At 36.7% G+C, this 23023-nt stretch overlaps 1 protein-coding gene across 5 annotated transcripts in view; it reads left to right on the forward strand.

The window, feature by feature from the left end:
- LOC126973379 (dynactin subunit 1) overlaps positions 1-23023 on the forward strand; it is a 77748-nt gene that overhangs the window by 48275 nt on the left and 6450 nt on the right. For 4 of the 5 annotated variants that reach the window (XM_050820618.1, XM_050820619.1, XM_050820621.1 and 1 more), the window contains 9 exons: positions 1395-1526; positions 4520-4642; positions 6490-6629; positions 8992-9116; positions 10222-10260; positions 13221-13250; positions 16028-16112; positions 17997-18159; positions 21602-21721. In XM_050820618.1, the coding sequence (XP_050676575.1) occupies positions 1395-1526; positions 4520-4642; positions 6490-6629; positions 8992-9116; positions 10222-10260; positions 13221-13250; positions 16028-16112; positions 17997-18159; positions 21602-21721 (957 nt within the window). The remainder of the gene's footprint in view (positions 1-1394; positions 1527-4519; positions 4643-6489; positions 6630-8991; positions 9117-10221; positions 10261-13220; positions 13251-16027; positions 16113-17996; positions 18160-21601; positions 21722-23023) is intronic. The other variant, XM_050820620.1, reaches the window with a different exon arrangement.

Here is a 23023-nt window from a genome sequence, read left to right on the forward strand (position 1 = left end):
CTAAAAACAGCCAGCACTGAAATAGGCCTGAAATTAGCAGGGTCAAAAGAACTGCCCGATTTAAACAAAGGTATAACTTTGCTGTATGTAATGAGGTTAGGGAACACACCCTCATCTATGCATTCATTAAATATTATTGCTAATTCAGGTGCTATAATGTCAAGTAAGTATTTTACCATATTAGTCGAATGGCCCCATAGGTCTTTTGTATTTTTTAGGTTAATTAATTTGAAGTTTTTTATTATATCGCTACCTGTAACATACTTAAATTTCAAATCAGTGGATGATACTGGTACGTGTAATTTAAGCATATCATGTGCTGATTTTGGTGAAGAGTTAAGGTCTTTGGTCATGATAATCGGGATTTCGGAGAAGTATTTATCAAATTCATTTGCAATTTCTATTTATAACGCGATTATTAATATTTAAACAGATAGAGGTGTTACGGCAATTCGATCTACCAGTTTCATTGTTAATTACACTCCAAGTCGCTTTTACTTTATTATTACTGTTTTTAATTTTATCTATCACGTGTTTTCGCTTCATGACAAACAAGTTTAAAGAGCTTGGAGTATTTTTTACATATATTATAAATTCTTCGTTATTATTGTAATGTTTCTCATAATAATAAATGATTGCACCTACCGGGAACCGAACCCGGGACCTCTAGCTTACCAGTCATTGTCACAAACCATTCGGCTATATGGATCGTCTAATTTATTTAAATAATCGACCTTATCACCCGGTACATAACAATAGTAAGGCCAACGAGACGAGATAAAGAATGTAAACAAAGTTTCAGGGATTAAAAACATTTTTATCGATATCTTTGGATATTTAAAAGAATTGCTATGTTTCAAAGGTCGTCGTCTACAGCTGCCAGACTATGATTCCATAATAAAAATCAACAACTCTTTACAATAACAGCAAAAATCAACATGAAATCTAACAGTAATATATAAATAATAAAAAAAAAATAACGGGTTGCACTCCGGCTGCCGGCAGAAGTGAAAACTTGAACATTGGCAGTGTGCATTTTTGAATATTTTGGAATGGTTATCCCTAACTATTTATTCCCATAAAGTACTAGCATTTATGTGGTTATTTACAATTTTCATTTATTGCGCTATCGTACACAAAAGTGACAATTTTCAGAGCTATTTTACTCAGAAAAATCAACTTTCATCCATAATTTCAACAACTGTCTTACGAATTTTTGATCAGGTCACGTGTCCTGACGGGAGTTTAGATATACATAGAAATAACCTGGTGAATATAAAATTACAAGTCTATGAAAGAAAGTTAAAATTACAGTGGCACAAGATTTAGATATTTAGGGGGGCCCAAAGCTCTTAAGCGGATGATCATTCTGTTTTGTTCTTAAATGTTGACAGGACGACCTCGGGCCAGCGAAGGCGATGAAGCAACTACTGTCCGCAGTGAGCAGTGACGTGAACAAGTTTGCTGCGTTCACACAGGACAAGGAGTATGACGTCATGTCGCTGACGAACGTCGCGCAGAATAAGGTGGGGTTAAACACTTGGTTAAATTATACATAGATAGAGCCTCTTGCTGCTAGACAACCGATGAAAACAGCCCAGGAGGTCTACTCGCAAAATCGACAACGATACATTCGGAACGATACGACAATACTCCGAATATATCGCAACTATCCTACTCTAACAAATGTTCGAATTCCTTATCGTTTATCGTTACCATAGACTAATAATTTGATTTTTTTACGATGTTAGTGTGAATGAAATATGTTCAAACCTAAATATTATCTGTTAAGTGTCAAAAGTCAAAACATAGTTTAGGCGCTAAGGACCATGCCAGTCTGAACCAGCAATTTGGTATCATTTACACATAATGTAAATGTTAAAAAAAAACTGTAATAATATAATATGACCATTTAAAATTGAATAAATAATACAAAACTTGCTGATAATAAAATGAAAAAAAAAAGTAACTCAACCCCAAGTCGACTTCCTATTTCTCAGGCGGCCATTTGCATTATTTCTACGCATAAACGATCAACAAAATAACTTAGTAGTAAAAAATCCTGTTAAATAGTAAATCACATATAATTATTTCAATAATATTTATTAAGTATGTATATTGTATGGCATATATATCTAAACAACTTGAAACGATAATATCATCGACAGCCTAGAAGGTGTCGTCGAGATTATCGTAAAAGTGACGTTTGATTAATTGTGTAATTCGAATATTCGTCTCTGACATTTTCAATTATGAGTAGGGTTAGGACCGATAATATCGAATAATGTTTCGTTCGTTCAATCATCGTTCGACACGACTAATGCCACGATTTAGTGAATATCGATTTTAGGAGTAAGCTTATTACTTAAAAGGGCGTGATAAGCTACGTCCTTAGATAATTAATACGTCTAGATAGTCTCTTGCTGTTAGACAACCGATAAAAACAGACCGGGAGTAATACTTTAGTCTGTTTACCAGTGGGAGGCTCCTTTGCACAGGATGCCGGCTAGATTATGGGTACCACAACGGCGCCTATTTCTACCGTGAAGCAGTAATGTGTAAGCATTACTGTGTTTCGGTCTGAAGGGCGCCGTAGCTAGTGAAATTACTGGGCAAATGAGACCTAACATCTTTTGTCTCAAGGTGACGAGCGCAGTTGTAGTGCCGCTCAGAATTTTTGGGGTTTTTCAAGAATCCTGAGCGGCACTGCTTTGTTATGGGCAGGGCGTATCAATTACCATTAGATGGACGTCCTGCTCGTCTTGTCCCTTATTTTCATTAAAAAAGAAAAAGGTGTGTGTGACAAGCTACGGTGTTACACTCGCGATTTGTATGACACATTGTGTTAGTGTGTGAATTACTCAAAGTAGAGATTGGTTATAGACTCAATTTTTTTCAACGGTTTCACAGCTGTCGCAGTCTATCTTGACGTAAACGTGATATAAGATTTTTAAACTCTTTTTCATTTTAACTTACTCGTGTATTTTTTTGCATCTTTGTAAGTAACAAAGCTTTCAATGATGCTATAAAAGAATGCCAAGGGTTTTTTTGCCACTTCTTCTGATTAAATAAATCTTATTTTTTATTCGAAGTGGTAAAATGTATAAATTTGATATTAATAAGTGTATTTTTTTAAGAAAATTAAATTAAATTTTACTTTGATTTGATTTGATATGGCGTTACATCACACTCTACTACACAGGTCATGGGACACTGCGCCATTCAACCCGTGACCGCTAACCTTTTTTTTTATAACAATAAGGGATGAGGCGAGCAGGATTATAATTCAGTGCCGCTCAGGATTCTAGAAAAACCGAAAAATTCTGAGCTGCACTACATTTGCGCTCGTCACCTTGAGACATAAGATGTTCAGTATCAATTGCTCAGTAATTTTACTAGCTACGGTAACCTTCAGACTGAAATACAAACAATAATGTTTACACATTACTGCTTCACGGCGAAAAAGGCGCCGTTGTGGCAACCATAATCTAGCCGGCAACCTGTGCAAAGACGCCTACCACTACTTGTAACAGAGGCGTAATATTGGCAGCTCAAAAAGTATTAATCTCAAAGGGTACCCCGTTAGCGGTTCTCTTCCAGCTCTGAATGGCCGTTGATCTAGGATGAAGTAAGAATTTTTTTGAAATTTGTATCAAGTGTAAGCAGGGGCGTGCATATCATATAGGCAATTAGGCAGTCCCTACCTGGTTATGGACTTAAATGAATACAGTGTTAAAGTTAGTTTAGTTTAATTATGTTACTTTATTTTATAACCAAAGTTCTTTTGTACACCCACTCATAAAATTTTCCTTACGCTAGATACTAAATACCTACGATAAGAAATCTACAGATTGCTATATCTCAAAGCTCAACTACGACTAGTTAGATTTACAGTGCCTACCTTGCTAGAAAACCAATGCACGCCACTGAGTGTAAGGGGCCGTAAAATCAGATAAATCATGAAAATCGAATCAAAATCAAACCAAATCCAAAAGCAAAGGTAGTTTATTCATAATGATTAAATAATAAGTTAGCAATTACTACTGGAAAAGTTTGAGCTGTAATGAGAAGAATTGGTAAGAAGCTCATTGCCACTCCTAAAAATTAATATGTTTTCAAATTATCGTCCATATCTAATATATAAAATTCTCATGTCGCGGTGTTTGTAGTTAAACTCCTTCGAAACGGCTTGACCGATTCTCATTAAATTTTGAGTGCATATTTGGTAGGTCTGAGAATCGGACAACATCTATTTTTCATCCCCCTAAATGTTAAGGGTGGTCCACACGTTTTGGTGGTTTTTGAAATTTTTTTCAAATTTGTTTGATTATGAGTCAGCATTAAAAATTACATAAAACTTCAACTTTTCACCCATCTACGATGAACAGTTACTTTTGTATCGCGATTTTAATATCGGCAATACAACGTTTGCTGGGTCAGCTAGTAATTTATGTAAAGTGCTGCTACAAATATACTCAAATATTTTTTGCTTCAAAATGTAATTTTGTGTGTTTGCCAGCCGACACCGCCAATAGTGAAACGCGCTCAGCTGGTGAAGAAGCAGCTGGAGGAAACCAAGACCCTGACGATACGGCTGGAGAAGAAGGAAGCTGAGTATAAGGAGTTGAAGAAAGCGGCCAAGGTTTGTAACTTAATCAGTTTCACTAGTGATAGAGATGAAGAGAATCCTCTTAATTAAGAGCAAAAACGGCCATGTATCCATACAAACGTTCTCAACCTTTTTTCTCCTTGGGTCCTCCTCATCATATCAGCCAGAAGACGTCCATTGCTGGATAAAACCCTAAAGATCTCCACGATGATCGGTCCTGCGCTACCCTCATCCAACCTATTCCGGCGGTTTTCACCAGATCTTCGGTCCATCTTGTAGGAACCTACCCACACTACGTCTTTCGGTACGTGGTCGCCATTCGAAGACTACTGCCCACTTGTCTTGCCCACTGCCACTTCAGCTTCGCAATCATTTGGACTTCGTCGCTGACTTTGGCTATCGTACGGATCTCCTCATTTCTGCTTCAATCTCGCAAGGAAATTCCGAGCATAGCTCTGAGCTTTCTCATCCAGCCCAAAGTTCGCGAACACTTCTTGTGTTCCGTATGTCATCACAGCCAACAAGCACTGGTAAAATACCTTCGTCTTTACGAGACGGGGACGTCTTTTCGGGACGAGAAGATTTTATGGAACTTCCCGAACGACCCTTTCACCGATCAAAGTAATTTTCAAATAAGATCAAAATCATAATTATCTGTGTCTCTCTGTTAAGCCTTTGTTGATATGCTTGAAGCGGCTTAGTCATATAGGCCGAAAACAGAGTCAAGATATAAATATCCGACAATAATAAGCGAAAACTCAAATCAGTCCGAAACAGAATATTTAATTCCCATTTAGTGTCCATTGCGTTATGATTGGTTAAGTTTTGGAGGCGAAAATTGTCGACAATGAGATCCTTATTTTCCAGTTTTTTACTCACAATTTTTGTCGGCTGCAGTCGTCTTAATCGCCCGCGTTAGCGCGACGGTATATTGTTTTAGAACTTTCAAATCTGAGAAAGGTCAGGCTAATTTTTCCTCTTAAGCGTATCATAACTGATCTTGCTTGGAAATTCGTCTATGTATGAATATATGTTTTAACCGTATTTCAATTTCCTTTTGTGTCTCGCATCAAGCGCCCGGCCCACCTCAATTTCTTTCTATTCAATTTGGTCTATTCTTTCCAGTATGTCGGTGAATTTCGTAGAACAGTGTTTCTTATTCTCTCTCTTATATTCGAGCCTGACATGCTCCTCTACATGGCCCTTTGACATGTGGCTAGTCTTTTCCTAAAAATTTGAACAATCCCAACATACATTGTTTATTTTTTTGGTAGCTGTACAGGCTGATAATTAAGATACACCAACGGTCACATTCTCTAGAGGGACTACATTAGCGTAAGCGGCTTCTTAGACAGGTGTACGCGCTTTTTTGTAGGTTCCCATATCGTATCGTCCTGGAAACACCGCAAGTTTGGTTAAACGGTTATAAGTTTTTAGATGTGGATGATACCATCCGGTTTAATTTTTTTTTATATAAGAGAGGGCAAACGGGCAAGTGGCTCACGGGATGGGGAGAGGTGAGCGCCCATGGACATTCGCAATAACAGGTATCAAGAGATGCGTGGTTAGATGTGATTATGCTCTTTTCTTGAAGGTCCCTAAGTCGTATCAGTTCGGGAAAACAGCAGCCGGTAATTGATTCCACAAAGTGGCTGTCCGAGGCGAGAAAATTCTTACAAAACGCGCATTTGTGGAATGCCAGATGTCAACGTGACGCGGCTGCTGGTATCAATCTGAACAGCTCCTCTGAGCACACCCCGTGATAAATTCGGTAGAAGATGCAGAGTTTAGATTAAATTTGTTCCGCCTTTTTTTTCACATTTTCATACAACTATAATTCAACATTATTAAATCGTTCGTCGATATTCTTCTCTCTCCAGGGTTACAAGGAGGAGCTATCAGAGATGAACATCCGCAAGGAGTTGGGTGAGAAGAAGCTGACCACGGCGGTGAGAGACGCCGAGCTAAAGATAGATCAGCTGCAGAGGAAACTTGACGATGCGCTGAACCAGATTAAGAGGTAGGAACAGTGTCATTTCTAATCTTTAGCTTTAGGGGAAGGAAAAAAATAACTTATACAAATTAAATTTGTATCCAAGATTTATGGACGATGCGGGACTCGAAACCGCTGCTCTCGGGTTTCGTCCGAGCGCTCTTACCAACTGAGCCAACCGTCCGAATGACGAATCGATTGTAGATCTTGGTATGTCTTGTTGTGGCTCCATCTACAGGATCTACTTTACAGTTGAACAGCTGCTCAACCTTTTTAATAACGCTCAAGATTTGAAATGTCGCTCTTTCAAATCTAAACAACAAATAAAATTTGAAACCAAAATTTTATGAACGTTGCGGGACTCGAACCCACGATCTCTCGCGTTCTATGCCAGTGCTCTTCCAACTGAGCTAACCGTTCCAGTGACGTATCGTTGATATAATGCTTTGTTCAACTCTCAGGTTGTGGCTTCGTCTACAGAATCTACTTTACAGCACGGACTAGTAAAAATATAAGGACTCAGTGTCACCTTACATAACAGTGTAGCACCAAAACAAGCCGATTAACGTGTAAATACATAGCCCCACGCATACACTTACACTACTACAGGCCGATAGGCGGCCATTATGAGAATTGTCATCGTCTGTGACAGATCAGTTTGCGTCTCAATAAAATATTTTAAAAATGCCGTCGTGCCTTGTGAAAAAGTGTAAAAACGATTGTATTTATGTATTTGTGGCCATAAAATTATTATTAAATAATCATATTATTTAAGGGGGAAAAATTGTATAACTAATATCCCCCGTAAACGCACACACACTAGCATAACGGTGCTTCACTTGCTAATATCAAGGCGCGGAGTCCTTCTTTTTTTACTCGTCCGTGCTTTACAGTTGATAACCTGCTCAACCCCAATATTTGCATATTAGGAAATTGACTTGAGATGTCGGTCTTGCAAATCTAAAAAAAATTGTTATTTTTAAGTGATTCTTTCTTCTGAGATTAATAATTATACAAATTACAATTATCACTTCTTAAGGTAAAATAAATATATTTCTATTGTATACCATTCTATAAAAAGAGTATATATATATATAGCGTCCATGGGAAAAACAACATTCAGTCAATTCTTTTTATCAATAATATTTAAAAGTATATACTTATTGGCGATCTTTTATACAAATAATCTTGCCGCAAACTAGGAATAGTGCAAGACAACGATATATTTAATACAATATACATTCTTAAACATAAATAAATACATATAAATTCAGTTTTGAAAATTTTACATACGTTCACAAAAATCGTCACCTTTTTGCTCTTAATAGTGATTTTTATTATTATAACACTAGAAATAAGGGATTGCTTGTAATTAATTTTAGTAGGATTCATAAGATACATAATAGCTTTAAGGGTATTTGTATACACTTCTATAATAAAGTCCCAGCCACTGTTCAGGCATTATCTATAAATAAATTTAAATGTTTTATAAAAAAATGCTTCTGTCGTAAATCCTATTACTCCACTGCTGAATATCTAAATGATCGGCCAGCCTGGGACTAGATTGTGATTATTTTATAGCGATAGAAATGACTATACAATATTGTATATTTTTATTGAAAAGAGCGCAAAAAAAGAATGCTGGGAGAGTTTCTTCCGCCGCTTCTTCTCTCTCAGAGGGCCATTTGTTTCCGAGGCGGTAGTAGTATCTAGTAGTTATTAGAAATGATATCAAAAATAATTCTAAAGGAATGAATTTTGAGAAAATAAATGCTTTTTATGCCTTTAAACATCCATGACTCGGAAACAAACCGGGATTCGAAACCGTGACCTCTCAGTAAGCTGGGTCACTAAACACAGGGCTATATATGGCTCGTCAAGTTTTGAAGTTTTTTTTTTAACTTATAAAGGTACATTAAAATGAGTGTGTCCATACTTATGTAAGCACGCAAGAAGTTATTTTTCTTTGGCGTAATAAAACAAAAATCCTTTTTTTTTAATCCTCGTGCTAATTTACATTTGTAGAAAAAAAAATATTATAGAGTAGAAAATATCACTTTAGGTACCGCATAATTTAGTTAAATAACGTATAATTAGATATCATTAACTTATTATTATACAATTAGAGAGAAATTATTATATTTATCTCAAAATTTGAATATAAATTGAAATTTATTTAATTCTCGTCCATTGGTTGTGGTTCAGTAGACATAATATGAGTTACAAGAGGCTTGGTAGCTGAAGTATGATACAAATGGTCTAGTTGACCAGCTAACGTCATGGTGTCGAATTCGCGTGACGGTGTGCGCGCGCATCGTAAAAATTCACTTTGATAATTTTTTCACCAAAAGTAGTATAACTTCAAAAACTCACACATTCTCTTTTACAGACAAGAGAAGGAGTTTGACGAGACCCTGGATCACCTGCAGCAGGATATTGAGTCGCTGGAGGACGAGAGAGGCGCTCTGCGGGAGAAACTGAAGCTGTACGGGAAGAGAGGCGGATCACATCATGGTGGGTACACGGGCAAGTTTTATAGCGAGATAATCCTTAACTTTTCCAATTTACTGACCAATATAGTAGGTAATAAATATAGGTATCAGCCTAGTGAAACTCTCAAAGAAAAAGGCGATTCACTCGATTGTATGAAACGTGCAGTCACATATTGACAGATGACGGCTATAATCTTGTAAAAACGGAGATAACTGAAATTTGAACGGACGTTTGAAGCAACTGTTCGCTTTCAAATTTATCCGGATTATACTCCGTCGCCCAATTGTAATTACTATTTCAAACTTATGTCAAATCTCACTGCATGTTTCATATTAAACTAAATTTCAATTTTTACTTAGGCAGTTATTGTGTTTTAATGTAAATTACTATTGTAAGTTATTGAACCACTATTTCAAAAATAACGTTTATATCCTACTTATAATATTTTTATTATGTTATAGTTTTAAAGTTTACTTCTATTTTAAGTTTCTAAATGTTTTGATACCAGTAATAATTGATATATATTTATGTTACCGGCAAAACCTTATTTTTTAGTACCAACCAGTTTTTCCTAAGTCCGCTCTCTTAGACAAGAGAATAAACCGGTACAGACTGGATTAAACTAGTTTCTCCTATCGGTCTTCGGATAAACCCGTTTAGCCTAGGCTCGAATAAGTACATTTCAGGATAAACTGGTTTGGCCTAGTCTGTACTAGTTCTGCCTTGTTTTTTCTTTTATAATAAAAACTTGAAGTTTTATCATTTTAATTGCAATCTAGCTAATAAGCTATTTAATTTTAACTTAAAATTAAGTTAGTCTACTCTATAAAAAACTCTACTTAGTAAATACTAAGTATAGTTTTTTTCTAAGAAAGTGTCCATTAGCACTACTCTTATTGCGTCTATTACTACTATTGTCTACTAATTAAAAAAATATGAATCGAACTGATTTGGCCTGGGAAAAACTAGTTTGGTCTTTAATCGGGTTTGGCCGCTAACATATTATATATATATATATATATATATCGCTTTTTTTTCTTACCTGTTCTTTGAATTAAGTACAGAAAAGCAAGTGTTTATAATAATGTTAATTATTCTATGGATAATAAATGCATTTGATACGCAGCCGTGACATCTCCCGTGTCTTCTGTTCGAGAGTACTCACGTAAGCATCATATTTATAGATGTCGTCTCTAACTGCATGAGATACACTGAAGCTGGAAACATATTATCGGAAGCAAAGTATCTGATACGGTCCACTTATTCATCCAAGCCATTTTACCATCCAAAGGCTTCTATTCACGGATAAGTTAAAACAAGTAGCGGTCTTCCACAGTGCGGTGTTTCCATGACGATACGACATGGGTACCTTCAAAAAAAGCGCGTACACCTTCCTAAAAGGCCGGCAACGCTCTTGTGATTCCTCTGGTGTTACAAGAGAATGTGGGCATGTGGGCGGCGGTGATCACTTAACACCAGGTGTCCTCCTATTCCATAAAAAAAAGGAGAATAGAATAACTAGAATAACCAATCAATATCTAGCCGGCTAGATTATGGCGCCTATTTCTGCCGTGAAGCAGTATTGTGTAATCATTACTGTGTTTTATGAGACTATCTTATGTGTCAAGGTGACGAGCGCAATTGTAGTGCCGCTCAGAATTTTTGGGTTTTCAATAATCCTGAGTGGCACTGCATTGTAATGGGTATCCATTTATTATCAGCTGAACGTCCTGCCGGTCTCGTCCCTTATTTTCATAAAAAAAAACTACTCGGCTAAGTCGTGTTTGTAAGTCTTTTGTGGGGCGATGTATATGCTCTTTAATCATACCATTAAATGATCAAAACAAATGTATTACGAAATTCAAAAGGATTGTTAAAAAAACAGTTGTGTGGTAAAGGTTACTATAACCTTTACCACTTTCTTAATGATACCGCAGATTGGGAATGGAGCGACCGCCGCCGTCAGTCTGCCTAAATCATAAATTTGATTGTAGCGAAACAAGAAAACTTGTCTGAGGCATTCACTTCCATATGGGTGGTGGTTTTTGACTTACATATCCTATTTAGAATAAAAATATTTGAATTTCAATATAAATATATTTAGGTAGTGATAATGACATAACATAATGCAACAACACTTGGTAAACGTCAAGAAACTACATCAGTTCGTAAAGGGGCTATATGACATCGGAAGAAGAACTGGTAAGAAAATCCCAGCTCATTGTTTTTTTTTTATGGTACGCCGCCCACATTCTCTTGCAACACCAGAGGAATCACAAGAGCGTTGCCGGCCTTTAAGGAAGGTGTACGCGCTTTTTTTGAAGGTACCCATGTCGTATCGTCCCGGAAACACCGCACAAGGATGCTCATTCCACAGCGTTGTAGTATGAGGAAGAAAGCTCCTTGAAAACCGCACTGTGGAGGACCGCCACACATCCAGATGGTGGGGATGATATCCTAACTTGTGGCGTGTCGTGCGAAGGTGGTATCCGGCGGCAGGAAACGGGTTAAACAGCTCTCTTAAATCATATACATAAAAGCGTTGCTTAACCTACTTTATATAATATTATACAAAACCGTAGACGTCCATTGCTGGACAAAGGCCTCCCCCATAGATCTACACGATGATCGGTCCATTTTGTGGGGGGCCTACCAACACTGCGTCTTCCGATACGTGGTCCCCATTCGAGGATTTTACTGCCCCAACGGCCATCTATTCGTTGAACTATGTTCCCTGTCCACTGCCAGTTCAGTTTCGTAATCATTTGGGCTTGTCGGTGGCTTACGGATCTCCTTATATCTTATTCGGTCTCGCAAGGAAACTCCGAGCATAGCCCTCTCCATGATTGCTCTCATACCATGAGCTTTCTCATCAGGCTCTAAGGATTTCATCCCTCTAAGGCAAGGATAACCCAACCAGTGAGACACTCCCCCACTCAGCTCAAGGTTACATTCGCAACTTATATCCGATAATATGTTTCCAACTTAAAACGTCGACATAATGACTCTACATCATAACGCATGCCATCTTAGTCTTTCGCTGCTGTAAAGAGCGAGATGGTGTTTGTAATTTGAGCCATTTGCTGATGCGGATTGAGCTCAAATTTATTTAACCATTAGGTTATAGAATCTGTCTTGATATGTCATCGAAATATATTGTCACGTTCTCTTTGAAATAGTATAATAGTATGTTGTGGACAACGTCGCACGAGTTGCACATACTATTTTGTATTACAAATTCGTTTTTAAACTTAAATCATAATTTTATTTATTAAATTAAACTGTCAGACGCGTCAACCTCAAAGTAAACTTTTCGCACTCAAAGAACATTTGCGTGCGACAAGTAAACTTCTCGCACTCAATGCACGCAATGTCATTTTAAAATGGGCAAACGGCTCTTTTTCAACCGCAACAGCGAGCGCCAAGTTACTACTTTTCCCGCATGAGTAATACAAAGACAGTTTCTATAATCTGCGGCGGTTTCATTATTCAATTCGTTTAATATGATAACTTGACTAAAATATTAAAACATTAACATTAACTTAGTCATATAAAATGGCGAGTGTTTACGATTAAGTCTGCGTTCCATACAAGCCTGGCAACGATTACATGCTTTATATAAGAAGAGTACTAAAGTTGGGCCATTACAAACGTGCAAACTGAGTCATAAATATTTTTAATCGGATCTCTCGCTCGCACTGGTAGTGTTGTGTGCATCAAAGAAGGGATTTGTCGATACTTATTAGCAGGTAATTAAGGAAAGGTTAACGAAAAAATGCAAAATATTTTACCTAATATTTTTACCGGGTCACTTTTCAATTCATTAAACACTGTTAACACATTATGAATAACCGTACGAGTTTGGGCGTTAATATCGCCCTTTTATTTTAACAAAGTTAAGTTGGAGAATAATGCGTCCATGGTTCGCGGTTTGAAAGTCTAATGACAATTATAACACAATTTTCACAAACACCTACATTTGACATTATTATAGCATTAGTCATCAGCTACCTGCGTCCGAGCGGCATCCCTTTATCGATAACGAGTGTCCCATCCCTTTGACTCAGTTCGCACGTTTGTAATGGCCCAACTATAATATATTGTATTTTTACACGGTAACTTCAGTATCTCCAGCGCCTGCCATCAAAGAAGCACGTAAGAATTTTATTACATGTTGCAACATTGTTTGTGGTTATAGTTCTATGTTTTTTTTTATTAGAATATAGTTACTAAAATAATAAGGAAGGTCTCTTAGACGAGATAAAATTTAAACAATGCAATAAAAAAGCAATGGTGGCAAACACCACGCAGTTCCGACACGTAACCTTATACTTGTTTTTTTATTGTTTTATCTACACCCATGCTTTAAATCCTCCATTAAAGATTCTAAAACAGTTAGCTTATTGCCAATATTAAAACACCCAATGTCCTAATAACTATTACATCATCCAAACGAGTGTTGTAATGTTGTGCGAAATTTCATTACAACACTCGTTTGGATGATGTAATGGTTAATAGGAATGGCTTTTTTAATGTTAGCAGTAAGCTAACAGTTTCAGAATCTTTTAAAGAGGATTCATATTATGGTTGTAGATAAAGTCTTGTATGCAACTGTTCATAATTAGGTATTAAAACACTCATGTGATACTTTTATCAAACCCACATTCGTGTTTTAATACCCCTTATTACGCAACAGTTGCAAAAATAACTATTACGGTGCAAACGTAATTTTCAATAAATAGAGTTTAGTTATGTGACCACATCAAACAATTATGGACTTTTTCTCATTGTTTTAGTCTGATTTTTTCAATTATTCAAACTGGCTTATGACGCCATTTACTCGTCCTTTTGCCACAGTCTAGATGCATACAGTTTGTGAATGTTTTCTTTGGTTATTCGTACAAGTGTCAACTTTTTGTATTATTATTATAGCAGCCCGCGGTGATATTAATTATTGGGTCGTGAGAGTCCGTAGCCGTCAGAACGCGTAGGTGAATAGCGCCCACGTAAGGGTGATTAAAATTTTGTTTTCTTAATGCATAATTTGTTTGTTTGATAATTCCAATAATTTTCTTTTATTTTTAGTATTTTTTTATGTCTGTAATGTATCAATTTTATACATTTATACATATAAATAAAATGGGAGTGTCTGTAATATTGAAATAACCGTTTTTTACTACATGTATATGAATATATATACGGTACATACACCAAAAATTTTTTTTTTTTTACAATTTTTGTCTGTCTGTTTGTTCCGGCTAATCTCTGAAATGGCTAGACCGATTTTGACGGGACTTTTATTGGCAAGTAGCTGATGTAATAAGGACTAGCTTAGGCTAGATCGTTTATTTTAGAAATAATCTTTTATTTTAGAAAAATAAAGTAATGTTGCAATGTCCAAGAAACGGTTTAACTCTTAAAATAATTTATGTGGCAAAACAACGTTTGCCGAGTCAGCTAGTTAGTAATAAATAAAATAAACATTCTCATACTATTATTTGCAATAACGACATATCAGCTTTCTGTGTTAATAATTAATTTAATGTTATGAGCATGCGAACTCGTTTTAATTCTAGTTTTTAAGGCTTTGAATGTATAATTTTCATGTGCTCTAATATGCGATTAAATTTAAATCAGGTAAGTTGTTTCAGGGCATGAATAATTAATTGTCAGTTTTTAATTCAATATGGCTTTATTCATAATGACTTATCGCGGGTTTAAAACTTCGTTAATATAAGCTTGTTTAATATTTCTGTTGTGTATATTCTTAGATCATTTATGTGTCTAGATAGACTGTGAAAGCTGTGAAAATATCTAAAAAAAATTGGAGCAATGCACGCACATTAAGGCGAAGAGTAAACAGAAAACACGCAAACATTTTGTTTTTAGACAAGTTTTGTGGTGAAAGTATAGCATTTCGAGCTATGAACACTACTTAATCCTGTTTCACATATCCTTAAGTCTTATTTGTAGGTTGCTAATGCTTGCTGTTGGTTATAGTTAACACTGCCGAGAATTTTTAAACTACTACTTTTCTTTGAAGTTAAACAAGTTTTTTGAAATGAGTATACCAGGGATATCACGAAGTCTTATTTTTTTTTATGGAATAGGAGGACAAACGAGCGTACGGGTCACCTGGTGTTAAGTGATCACCGCCGCCCACATTCTCACCGCAAAAGGAAGCTCATTCCACAGCTTCCGTAGTACGAGGAAGAAAGCTCCTTGAAAACCGCACTGTGGAGGACCGCCACACATCCAGATGGTGGGGATGATATCCTAACTTGTGGCGTGTCGTGCGAAGGTGGAAGTCTCTAGGGATATCACTAAATCAATAATGGATATAATATATATATAACATTAATCTATTCTTCGACATTAAAAAATGGCGAAGTATTCTTAATCCTTGTACTTTATTCATTTAAAACGCTTTACTCGCGTTTTGTAGGAGCTAAAACAGTTTTAAATAAACATAGTCTATCATGTCTCACGAAAGTTTTCATAATTTAATCCTATATCCTGTTGAATTTTTGTATTTAAAAAGTGTATTTAGAAGACCTTAATTTTTAAATATAATATATAAGTTTTAATTGTAGAAAAAAATAATGTTTTGTTTAAAAAAAGTATGAAAGATGTGAAGGTCGTCCTCTCTCCAAGAAATTTTTAAATTCAGATAATATTTAAAATAAAATATACAAATTAAATTTGTGAATGATGCGGGAATCGAACCCGCGACCTATCAGGTTCCATCTGAGCGCTCTTTCCAACTGAGCCAACCGTTCGAGAGACGCATCAATTGTAAATCCTGGTATGTCTTGTTCAACTCTCGGGTGTGGCTCCATCTGCAGGGATCTACTTTACAGTCGATACAGAACTTGCAGTTAAATATATTATTCTATACGTTTGGGAATGTGCTAATGTTATTTTTTTTATAGATGAACCATCGGTGAAGGTGTCATCTGGTGTTCCGTCTGGCGAGGTTAACGAAGCTCTCCAGCATCAACTTAAGGTCCTCAGTTGGTGAGTTTTGTTTGATTTTATCACGTGATATGTACGAATAGGCATATAACTTGGCCATGTGGTTCCCAGGGGCATAATAAGAATAGGGAAGACCCAGATGGTGTGGCGTAGGAGGCGATTTAGGACATTTGCCAGTGGGAAGCTCCTTTAGAAAAAGAATTATGAGAAATTATGAGAAGAAATCCAAAAATACTTCAGAGTATTGTACGTTCCTTCGCAGCCATTCGTATTATACGTCAAAATTAGTACTCTGGACGCTCGCGAGTGGCGCTTCAAATTTTTAGGCACAAAAATTTGCTGTCAAACATATGGAATAGTAGTATAGTATTTATACAGGCCAGTGAAGGCAGCGCAAAACCGATCATCGTGGAGCTCTTTGCGGGTGGCCTTTGATGATGATATTTAAAAATAATAATTTTGATAATTGGATGTAGTACCTGAAAAACGTTCCAAGCCACAAACATCACATTTTAAGGAATTTGTGTTTAAAGTTTAATCAATATCAGTATTCCATACATGTGGCTTGGGCTACTAAGTCATGATGTCACTTAAAGAGTGACAGTAGGGCTGCCTGATTTTTTGTCAGTCCGTTATTATGATGAATGAATCTTTGTACCGGACAATTACTGTTCGAGGCGCAGGCATAGATTGTTCGCGAGTCCGACACATCGTACTGTGGCTCGCACCAACTCACCTATACCGAGGTCTCTCTCTGCTCTCAACGCTCTTCTCGATGCCAATCCTGCTTGTCATTTATTTGCGGATGGATGGCAGATGATTTTAACAGAGTGCTTGCGTTTTTGTGAATGGATGAACGGTATTTGGAATGTTAATTGATTGTAAGTTATTTACAGTAAACTTTGTATTTATTAACTATTATTTTTGTAATATGTTTAGTTTGTAATTAATTCTTATTTTAATATTGTAATTGGCTTGCGCCGTTTTATTAAAGTATAAATAAATAAAATAAAAATAAAATAAATAAAATTAGCAAAACGATTCACTTTCCTCTCAGGAAGTAGCAACTTTTTTCGAATCGCTCACTTTGACACATAAGCTATCCAGTTTAGTTTGAAATATTACCTCATGGTACGAATGAATGTACGAACTAAATCAGTTTGCGATTCAATTGATATGATTTTTGACATTCAATTGACATCATTGCGATTTAATCAGTTGATTTGACGTCAACCCAAATTAGATAGCTCTAATGACGTCGTGGTACGAAAGAGCAAAGCAGTTCATTTTAGGTTGACGACCCATATAGCTGAATGGTTAGTGACCCTGACTACTGAGCTAGAGGTCCCGGGTTCGAATCCCGGTAGGTGCAATCATTTATATGATGCATATGAATGTTTGTTTCCGAGTCATGGATGTTTAAATGTATTTATGTATGTTTATATGAATTTATGTGAGTTTAAGTAAGTATATTGTATTAAATATATCATTATGTTGTAACCCATAACACAGGCTATATATGCTTTTTTTTTATGAAAATAACGGACAAGACGAGCAGGACGTTCAGGTGATGGTAATTGATACGCCCTGCCCATTACAATGCAGTGCCGCTCAGGATTCTTGAAACCCCCAAAAATTCTGAGCGGCATTACAACTGCGCCTGTCACCTTGAGACAAGATATTAAGTCTCATTTGCCCAGTAATTTCACTGGCTACGGCGCCCTTCAGACCGAAACACAGTAATGCTTACACATTACTGCTTCACGGCAGAAATAGGCGCCGTTGTGGTACCCATAATCTAGCCGGCGTCCTGTGCAAAGGAACCTCCCACTGGTAAATGCTTAACTTGGGGCAAGATAATTTGTGTATAAAGTGTGTCAATATTATTATTCCTGTGAGAGGCTGATTATATTGCGTGCTGCGCAGGCGAGTGGAGCGCGAACGTGCGGCGCGAGTGGAGGCGTGTGCGCGAGCTCAGCGGGCGGCCGTGCGAAGCCTGCGACCGTTGCAGAACCCGGCCTCGCACGCTGCAATGGCGCGGAGAGCCGCCGCCGGCAAACTAGAGGCGGAGCTGTCCAAGCTGCAGGCGGTAATTACTTTATACGACATTCTCGTGGCCTGGTTTTTTTTTGAAGTGAAACTTCCTTAGAATCGTTGTGATTTCAAACCGGATGCAACGGAAGAAACGACAGGTAAGAGACACAAATACAAAAATGTACCACCTTCGCACGACACGCCACAAGTTAGGATATCATCCCCATCTGGATGTGTGGCGGTCCTCCACAGTGCGGTTTTCAAGGAGCTTTCTTCCACGTACTACGAAGCTGTGGATTGAGCTTCCTTGTGCGGTGTTTCCGGGGCGATACAACATGGGTACCTTCAAAAAAAGCGCGTACACGTTCCTTAAAGGCCGGCAACGCTCTTGTGATCCCTCAGGTGTTGCAAGAGAATGTGGGCGGCGGTGATCACTTAACACCAGGTGACCCGTACGCTCGTTTGTCCTCCTATTCCATAAAAAAAATGTGTAGGATGAAGCCGGCAAAGAATGAGACAGAAATATGCATACTATTTTAATTTTATGTATGACGCGAGTAGGTATACCTTAATATATTCTTATGTCATACGCACGACTTATAACTGCATAGACACCAGGAGAACATGAATATGATAGCGGTGTTAGTAATGTCTTTCATAGCGGTTGAAATCATGTGTCATCCTAGCAACATGTACCAGGACTTCATATGCAGTTTAGAGGTTCATGCACAATGCAGGTTTCACTTCTGACATGTGTAATTTGTACGCACGCAATTTTTTTTTTATTAGGCTCACTTCTATATAGTTTTAATGCATTATATGAAGCAATAACACTTTGTTCACAAATATTACTGTTTGTTACCAAACTCCTCCGTGACGGCTAGATTTGTATGTTTGTTTGTATATCGACGGTTCGAATCTCGGTAGGTGGAAGCATTTATATAATGAATATGCATGTTTGTTTCTTTGTGTTTAAATGTATATATGTATATTTAAGTAAGTATATTGTATTAAATAAATCGTTGTCTTGCAACCCATAACACATGCTATATGCCTAATTTGGGGCAAGATAATCTGTTTAAAAAAGTGTGTCAATATTATTATTATACATCTAAATGATAAGGGTGGACCCACCCCTAATATATATTTTTTTTTACATTTTTTTTTATTTTAATTTTATTATGATTCAGCATTGAAAAATACATACAACTTCACATTTTCGGCCTTCTAACTATTTTTGTATCGCGATTTTTATATTATACTGTTCCATCCTCAAAACCACTATTGGGTTGCAAGATGTCAATCGAATACAATAATTATTGTAGTACGATATATTTGATAGGTCTGAGAATCGGTCTCGTTTTTCATCCAAAAATTTTAATTATTGAACTTTTAATTACTTTATATGCGAATACAACGTTTACTGGGTGAGCTAGTTACTTTATTATCTATTTTATTTTGGCAGGAAACAGTCATGTACAAAAAAAAAAAAACTTATCCTAATTCTTAATACTTAAAGACCATGAGTGGCCACAAATTATAATCTTCTTATCTTCTTAATATATATAAATTACGTGACACGTTGTTTGTCCGCGATGGACTCCTAAACTAATGAACGGATTTAATTAATTAATAGTGCAGTTTAGTCCAACGTGAGAGATAGGACACTTTTTATTTAGATTTGGGACCCATAATTATTTTTATTTCCAATATTTGTTTTGTACGTACATATTTTCCACGAGAGAATTGATTGACGCACGGTTTGACAGTTCTGCTGTGAAACAATTTCATTATAACAACAGGAAGCCATATTTTACGCAATAATTCTTGATGTTATGAAATAGTTTTGGCAAATTCATAAAACATCTGTATTATTTATTACGTACGTCTGTTGGGTCAGCTAGTATATTATAAATTACTAGCTGACCCAGCAAACGTGCCGGTATTAAAATCGCGATACAAAAGTAACTGTTGATCGTAGTTGGGTGAAAATTTGAAGTTGTATGTATTTTTTAATGCTGACTAATAATCAAAGAAATTTAAAAAAAATCTCAAAAAGATTAAAAAAAAATTTGGCGTGGGCCACCCTTAACATTTAGGGGGATGAAAAAAAGATGTCCGATTCTCAGACCTACCCAATATGAGCTCAAAATTTCATGAGAATCGGTCAAGCCGTTTCAAAGGAAAAACTACAAAACACCGCGGCATGAGAATTTTATATATTAGATAATGAAGTTAATAATAATTAATGTAAATATTCAGAAAGTATTAGGAAATTAATGATTCTGAAACAGTTAGCTTATTACCAACATTAAAACACCCAATGTCCTAACAACCATTACATCATCCAAACGAGTGTTGTAATGTTGTACTGAATTTCATAACAACACTCCTTGGTTTTTTTTCGATCCCTTCATGCACAAAGAGTTTCAACAAACAGCCACATTCTTATTGCTCGATGCGTGGTATCTGTATGAGTTTCAAAAAAAGAACATTTTCGTTTACGCGCATTCCAAACTATCAGAACATGGCGCGCCGTAAAAAAATAGTAGGTTGTTCGAAACCCGGCCATTTTTCTTGAAAAAATAAGCGATTCAAGTTTTGACAGCACACCACCGGATATTTTAAACGCTGCAAAATAACATAATATTCAAGTGATTTTTAATAATTACACTATACAATATGTAAATTACTACTAAAATTAATTATTCTTTCATTAATACTTAGTTTCTTTGTATATAATCAGTAACGAATGATATTAGGTTACTACTAGGGCTGGCTATTTTAATGCCAGCAGTAACCTGTTTCAGAATATTTAAGAGGATTCATATTCTGGGTGTAGATAAAGTCTTGTATGCAACTGTTGATAATTAGGTATTAAAACACTCATGTGATACTATTATCACACTTGGCTTCGCTTCGTGTGATAAATCCACATTCGTGTTTTAATAGCCCTTATTACACAACAGTTGCATAAATAACTATTATATAGAAACATCAAGTCGAACTGTTGTCGCCTTTGGGTACATAATTCTTAGAAAGTGCCTTCTTGTTGATATGATGACAACTTCGTCGGTGGTGCAATAGCAGGTCTGTGCTAAACAGCACAGACCTGCTATTGCGTACATAAACATGTACATTCGCTCGACTCGTATTTTAGTGTTTTTCTTCTAAGATTTTTAACCGACTTCAAAAATGGAGGTGGTTCTCGATTCATCGGTATGTTTTTTTGTGTCTGTTACCTTAGAACTTTCGGCTGGGTGAACCGATTTTCACAATTTCAACACAACTTTTCAATAAGTCTATTCAATTTTACTTAGGTAGGTATAAGACATACACAGCACTAATGTTGCACAATACGTCAGCTGTATAGCTACAGATACACTGCTATAAGCATGTCGGTGACGGTAACCCATAAGATTTTCCCCTACCAAGAAGTCCCCACCGCGGCTATAGTAGTTTTCACTTCAAAAATAAATATTGTTATGTTCTAACAGGAATGGACGCTGTTCGTAGCGCGCTCTGGCCTTGTGAAGTTCCCAGACGAACCCAGCAAATACGCTCGGGCGCTGCAGCAGCATAAGGAGAAGCAGAAGATGATCAGGAGTCAGCTCGAGGTGAGATGTTTTCTTATGACAATAAGGGGCGAGACGAGCAGAACGTGGAATAGGTGGACATACGAGCGTACGGGTCACCTGTTGTTAAGTGATCACCGCCGCCCACAATCTCTTGCAACACCAGAGGAATCACAGGAGCGTTGCCGGCCTTTAAGGAAGGTGTACGCGCTCTTTTTGAAGGTACCCATGTCGTATCGTCCCGGAAACACCGCACAAGGAAGCTCATTCCACAGCTTTGTAGTACGTGGAAGAAAGCTCATTGTAAACCGCACTGTGGAGGACCGCCACACATCCAGATGGTGGGGATGATATACTAACTTGTGGCGTGTCGTGCGGAGGAATTCGGCGGTAGTTGATACGGGCTGCCCATAACAATGCAGTGCCGCTCAGAATTCTTGAAAAAATCCTGAGCGGCATTACAATTGCGCTCGTCACCTTGAGACAAGTCAAAGATGTTAAGTCTCATTTGCCCAGATTGTTCGACAAAAAAATGGCGAAGTTTTTATTGAATTTAATTTAATCCTTGAACTTTATTAACTTAAAACGGCTTTACTTACGTTTGTCGGCGTTAAAACCGTTTTAAATAAATAAGGTTTATAATGTCACACGAAAGTTTTAATAATTTAATAAAACTGTTGAATTTTCGTATTTAAAATTTCGTGGTAAGTACCTTAATTTTTATATATATATAAGAATTAGATTTTGTTAAAAAAAATTATAAAAGATGTGAATAATGTCGTCCTCTGTCCAAGAAATTTTCGAATTCAGATAATATTAAATCATACAAATTATATTTGTAACCAAAACTTATGAACGGGAATCGAACCCGCGACCTCTCAGGTTCCATCTGAGCGCTCTTTGCAACTGAGCCAACCGTTCGAGTAAGCATCAATCGTAAATTTTGGTATATATTGTTAAACTCTCAGGTTGTGATCAAAATTTGAATGAGGGACATCTCAAGTCAATAACCTAATATGTATTAATGGGGTTGAGAAGGTTATCAACTGTAAAGTAGATCCTGTAGATGAAGCCACAACCTGAGAGTTGAACAAAGCAAACAGAATTTTATAACGAGGCGGTACTCGAACGGTTTGCTCAGTTGGTTAGAACACCGGCACGGAACGCCGGAGGTCGTGGGTTCGAGTCCCGCATCGTTCATAAAATCTTGTTGTTTTTCAAATTTTTTTGTGTATTAATCCTAGAAGTGAGGGTTATCACTTTAAAAACATAACAAATTGTTTAGATTAACAAAAGCGACATCTCAAGTCAATTTCCTAATATGCAAATATTGAGGTTGAGCAG

This window comes from Leptidea sinapis, chromosome 29, assembly GCF_905404315.1.
Source record: "Leptidea sinapis chromosome 29, ilLepSina1.1, whole genome shotgun sequence".
NCBI lineage: Eukaryota > Metazoa > Arthropoda > Insecta > Lepidoptera > Pieridae > Leptidea > Leptidea sinapis.